The following is a 5,609-nucleotide window of genomic DNA, read 5'->3' on the forward strand; positions in this document are numbered from 1 at the left end:
GTGTGCGTCTTCCCCCACATCTTCAGGGGAGCCCTGGACTGCCGCGCGCGCTGCATCAACGAGGAGATGAAGCTGGCGGCCACGCACGCCATCGCCGCCATCGCGCGCAAACCCGCGGCCCTCAAGAAGCGCACGCCCTCCGTCGCTGACCTCGCGTCGCTGGTCGGCGCCGGCGGCGCGGCCGCGCTGGCCGAGAGCGCGCTCGCCGCGAGCGTCGACGACATCAGCGGAGGCAACGGCGGCGCGGCGGCGGCCGGCGGCGGCGCGAGCGAGGCGAGCAGCGGCAGCGTGACCGGCAGCGGCAGCGGCAGCGGGCGGCCGCCGGTGCCATGCGGCGCGGGCGGTGCGGGCAGCGACGTCAGCTGCAGCACGAGCGCTGCCGCGGCGCACGGCAACGGCGTGCGGCATCCGAGCCCCGCGCGGTCCCGCAGCCCCGGCTTTGGGCGCTCCGGCAGCCCCGCGCTGCCGCGGCCCCGTAAGTCCCTGCCGCCCCACCACCCCGACGACCCCGCCGCCGCCGCGCACACCGACCACGGCGCGCCGGCGGCGCCGGGAGAGCCGGCGTTTGGGCGCAGCTACATCATCCCCCGGCCGTTTGACGACCGGCTGGCTGTGGAGGTGGCGGCGGCGGTGGTGCAGGCGGCCGTGGACACGGGGGTGGCGCGCATCACCGACATCGACATGCAGGAGTACAGGCGGGGGCTGACGGACCTCACCCTGCGCATGAACCTGTGATCTAGCCGCGTTCTGGTTGCGATATGGCCTTAGCCGCCATGCCTCCGATTCCACGAGGTTGGGGCATCTGCCGTTTTGCGGGCGCCGGGGCCGGGTGGCTGGATGAGCCCCTGGGTGGCGCGCGAGCGCCTGTGCGCGCGCACGCGCGTGCGCCACCAGAGTGTTTTGAACGAGCGACAGGGGTGGTGGGCTGCTCGTGTTGAGGGGCCCACGAGGCGTCAGGGGCTGCGGCGAGGCGCGGCCCTCCTCATTTGCCATGTCCTCCATTGGGTGCCACCACCGCACGACAAACCCTGATCCCAGCAGGCGTCCCGCAGCTGAGCGGCCTCGACAATGCCAACTGCTTGTTTATTCAGCCCATGTGTGTGTGTGTGTGTGTGTGTGTGTGTGTGTCTCTGCTCCCTCGCATGGTGGTTTGTGGGGGGTGCAGCCAACAGTCCTGCGCCGGCCGCAGCGCTTGCGCCCCCAAAACGCACGGGCTGTTGTCTGGACCATGCGCGCAGTCAAAACCTTACAAATCAACACAAGGGGCCAGAGCCCGCTCCGCCTCAGCCGCCTGGGCGGCCGGCAGCGCAGCGCCCTCAAGCGCGCTCTGCGTGCTGCACGCGTTTGCCCGCTCCCTTCTGGGAAGCCCGCAGGCGTGAGTTTGACGCGCCCAGCTACCATAAAGATCTCCCGCCTGCCCCTGTGAACAGCGCCACTCAAACAGACACCCTTTGACAGGCTCACGCGGCCAGCTCTCAATATCTGTACGCACATAGGCACTGCCACACAGTTTTTGTTGTGTCGCCCTTTCATTTTTTTTTGGCGGCGGGTGTGACGCCGGTGCCAGCTGTGACGCCGCTTGTCAAAACACACCGCTGCATCATGGATCCGCACCAACCGGTTCACCGCACGCTTTTGCAAGCAACAACAAAGCAATTTGTTACTCGGCCAGGCTCGCAGAACGAACTAGCAGGAGGGGCAGCCGCGACCGCCGCCGCCGCGGGCCCAGGGCGCGCGCCGCAGCAGCACTCACGCGCAGCGGCGCTGACGCCGCTGCACCTGGGGCCCGGTCGACTTCCAGGGGTGCTGAGGTATTGGTTTCTGGTGCCGGCGCTGCGCGAGGGGTTGGGGCGCTGCCGCCCGACTGGGGTCGTAAGGATGTAATGCACACTGGCCTGCGCGCATGCAGCCGTCGCCCCTCGCCCTGCACATGCAGCGGTGGCGGGTCAGCAGCAGCACGCACGCGGCGGCCGGGCGCGCTATGCAGTGCGGCGCTATGCTGGTATGCTTGTGCAGCAAGGGATACGCGCAAAAGCGGACGGCGGCGTCGACAGAGACAGTTGAACAGAGACAAAAAGATAAATAAAGAGAAGCACGTGGGGGCCAAGCCAGGCAGGGGGCTTGAGGGGCGGGTTGGCCCATGGGGAAGTGTTAAGCCCCTTCCCGCGCGTCACCGCCTGACCCCCCTCGCCCGCAGCCAAGGACGCCCATGCCAAAGCCGGTGTGCGCGCCCACCCTGCCCCCTGCGCGCAGCAGCCGCTCAGGCGGGCGTGCCCACGGGGTAGCGCTTGCCGCCCCCGGTGATGCCCTCCCCGCGGCGCATGTCCACCACCGAGATGGCGAGGCTGGGGATCCAGAGCAGCCAGCTCATCCAGGCGAACGCCTGGCTGGCCAGGATGGCGTTGCAGTAGGCAAACGGCTCCAACACGTCGATCTGAGAGGGCTTGCACTTCTCAAATGCCGCGTAGGCGCCCGCGGCCGACATCCAGAATATCACCCACAGCACATTAACTGCCACCTCCACGACACCCCTGCAAGAGAGAGAGGTGCGGGGCACGCAGCGGCTGGTGAGGGGACAGAGGCGGCGTCCACAGCCACGGGCCGCGCGTCCGCTGACCCCCTGCGCCACGGCCCCTGCCGGCCGCGTGACCGCCTGCCAGCTGCCATCCACCCGCACACCCGGTACGCCTGCCGCCCGGCCACAAAGCCGGCACAGCCGCAGCCCCGCTCCTGGCTCCTCCTCTGCACCGCCCCAGCCACGCTGGCCCTCTCAGCCCAGCGGCCCCCACTCCCCCGCGCCTCCCACCAGAAGGTGCGCTGCAGCCCCTCGGAGCAGCTGACGACGGCGTAGAACATGGCCAGCAGCCAGGCCGTCACGCCGGTGAATACCATAAAGTTGATGCGCGGCTCGACATGGCCCTTGCTCTGGATGTAGGCCGACGCCGCAAACGCCACCAGGGCAAACACCGCCTGAGGGGGTGAGGGGGGTGAGACATGCGGGCGGCGTTGCGGGAGGGGATCAGGCCAGCAGGGGCGGACAACGTCACAGGCGTGGGCGTCAGGACCAGGCAAAGCGCTGCGGCCGCCTTGGAGAGCATGGGGCGGACGGGTGTTGTCATGCTGGCGTGCGTCCCCAGGGTTGCAAGTGGTGGCCGAGGTGGGTCAGCACTGCGGAGGTGGCAGGGGGCGGGCCGTTGCGCGGTAGGGACCCCTCGGGGAAGCCAACCCCCCCTGCTGACCTGGACAATGCGCAGGATGATCTTGGAGGCGTAAAAACTGCGGCGCGGAGGTGGCACAGCGCACGCGTCCGTGACGGCGCAGCATGAGTGTGCGTGTGCGTGCATGCGTGTATGCTATGCACGCCCGGCCTGTCCGGGTGGCTTGCTGCTGCGTGAAATCACAGGTGTGGCACCAAGGGAAATGCTGGCCATTCTGTCTGTTGTTCGGTTGGGCCACTGACTGCCAGATGGTGCCGCATGCCGTGCGTGCTGCCGCCGTTGCAGCAGTCAGGCTGCGGCTCAGAGCCTTTCTGAGCCGCCGAACATCCAAGGCTCAGGGCCAAAGCGCACTCCAACCACCCAGCTGCGCCGCTGCGCCCGCTGCGCGTGCGCAAAGGCACGGCTTAGCGCATCCTGCTGCCCAGCCTACACGCGGCTCGAAAGAAACTTTGGATTGATTCTCCGTGACAATCGACACGGGCTTTGCTGATTCAAGGCGCCCAGAGCCGTCGGTCGGCGAGTCAGGACATCTGGGGCATCGGGACCCCGACGGCGGATCACGCAAGCTAAAGGATACAAGCTGCTCACCAGGAAGCCATTTTATCCGCTGCCGTCGACGATGAGGTCCGGCGCCAGGGGCTTCAATAGATCACTGACTTGCAGCGTCAAACTCGGGCTCCCTCGGTGCGTTTGCAACACAAAACTGATGCTGTGATCGGTCCAGCTCGGTTGTTCAAATGTTATTGCACAACAACGCCCTGTGGTCTGCTCCCAGTGGAGGCAGCTGCTGTGCCCCTTTCCCGTTCAGCACACCAACAACATCCCAACAGCATGCCCGGCTTGCTTCTGACGCCGTGCTGTACACGGCCACAAACCCAATCTTTCAATCCTGAATGCCTCTAATAAAGTTGCAGTGTTGCAGGTACATTACAGGCTCGCTCCATCTTCCCAGGCAAGGCAAGCTGGGGCCAATGAGCCGAAGGGCGACGCCCCTTTGCCACCATGCCGCCTGCGGTGCAGGTCAGCGTGACAGCAGAAGTGCGCATGCGCTACACTGGCACCACGCTGGCCCCACAGAGCGCAGCACGCATAGTCAAGCATGCCAACGGGTTGCACGACACAAGAAAAAAGTGTGTAGGGTGTGGTGGTACACGGAAAAGGTGTGGACAAGTCGGATACAACACAACTGTTGGAAGTACATCATGGACTGTGACCCGAGCGCGCTGCATGGCATGCATGCGCATGCCATGCGCGCTCGAAGGCAGTAAGCTCCAGGGAGGCGGCCCAGGCACGCAGGGCACACATGGTTGCGTGCGCCGTGCCGCTCTCGATTTGCGCCGCTTTCACTCTCATAGAACCGCATCAAATGTGCGCGTGTACACGCCCAAACACATCAATAGGGAAACGACAGCAATGACACGCTTGGCCGACGGGTCGGGGGAGCTGCATTGCCGTCGCCGTCACGCGGCACCGCGTGCTGCCCCCATTCTCGCCGCTCGCGAGGCCCCAGATTGACCTCCAGGCCCGTCGTCCCGCCTGCTTAGGCTGACGGACGGTGACGTCAGCACGTGCCGTCTGCCATCATCATCTCCCCCAGATATGTCAGGTGGTCGGCGATGCTGGTGCACAGCCCCAGGTGGCACACGCTCGCGTGGCAGGTAGGGTCCTCCCCGCTCTCATCGCAGATGACAAGCTGCTCCTGCGGCGCGCCGCCGCCGCCGCCGCCGCGCGCGGGGTCCAGCGCCACGACCCACACCTCCCGCGACACGTGGCGGAACCCCATGATTGTGGGCGGCAGGCTGGGCACGATGTCCCGGCCGTGCGTGAACCGCCAGCTCTCCGCGACGTGCTGCTCGAAAAAGTCGGCAAACACGGAGTTGCCAACGCGCGGTGACCCAAACGTCAGCACCCGCAGGTCCGGGGGGTCGTGCCGCGCGCGTATGTCGAGCGCGCAGAGGTGCGCCAGCGCGCCGCCCATGGAGTGGCCCAGCACGTACGTCGCGGCGCGCGGGTGCGCCGCGTGCAGGCGGCCGTACGCGCCCAGGAACGTGGTCGCCATGCTGCTGCTGTTCCAGAGCACATCGAAGCCGCTGTGGATGCGCAGGCCCTTGGGGGCGCCGGACACGGGGTAGGTCGCGTCCGTGCGCCACGCGCGCATGTTCTCCGCCCAGTTGTACCTGGGGACCGCAGGCGGGGCCGGGACGGAGGCGCGCAGACGCAAGCGCTCATCGCTTCTTACAGTGGGCTGCGTTGCGAGGCGCCGCTGATCGAGCCTGCTGTCGGCAACACCTCTTTGCGTGGGCAGCGGCATCCGAGCGTTGTGTTGTCTAATGCGACACCACGCCCCAGCCCCCCTCACCGCACTGCACAAAGCCCCTGCACCATCAGCTG

The 5,609-nt window shown here is 67.0% G+C and overlaps 3 protein-coding genes across 3 annotated transcripts; 1 reads left to right on the plus strand and 2 right to left on the minus strand.

The window, feature by feature from the left end:
* Positions 1-66: 66 nt before the first annotated feature.
* On the plus strand, positions 67-735 carry MNEG_13369 (hypothetical protein; the record flags this gene model as incomplete). Its single annotated transcript, XM_014038157.1, has 1 exon — positions 67-735. One exon carries the CDS (start codon positions 67-69, stop codon positions 733-735), a length of 669 nt encoding a protein of 222 aa, XP_013893611.1.
* A 1,525-nt stretch (positions 736-2,260) lies between these two features.
* On the minus strand, positions 2,261-3,817 carry MNEG_13370 (hypothetical protein; the record flags this gene model as incomplete). The annotated part of the gene is made up of 4 exons (XM_014038158.1): positions 2,261-2,531; positions 2,807-2,970; positions 3,240-3,276; positions 3,807-3,817. 4 exons carry the CDS (start codon positions 3,815-3,817, stop codon positions 2,261-2,263), a joined length of 483 nt encoding a protein of 160 aa, XP_013893612.1.
* Positions 3,818-4,779: 962 nt separating this feature from the next.
* Positions 4,780-5,376, minus strand: MNEG_13371 (hypothetical protein; the record flags this gene model as incomplete). The annotated part of the gene is made up of 1 exon (XM_014038159.1): positions 4,780-5,376. The coding sequence occupies one exon, from the start codon at positions 5,374-5,376 to the stop codon at positions 4,780-4,782; it is 597 nt and encodes a 198-aa protein (XP_013893613.1).
* Between the last annotated feature and the right edge of the window lie 233 nt (positions 5,377-5,609).

The sequence above is a fragment of the Monoraphidium neglectum genome (assembly GCF_000611645.1).
Source record: "Monoraphidium neglectum strain SAG 48.87 unplaced genomic scaffold scaffold03783, whole genome shotgun sequence".
Classification (NCBI taxonomy): Eukaryota; Viridiplantae; Chlorophyta; class Chlorophyceae; order Sphaeropleales; family Selenastraceae; genus Monoraphidium; species Monoraphidium neglectum.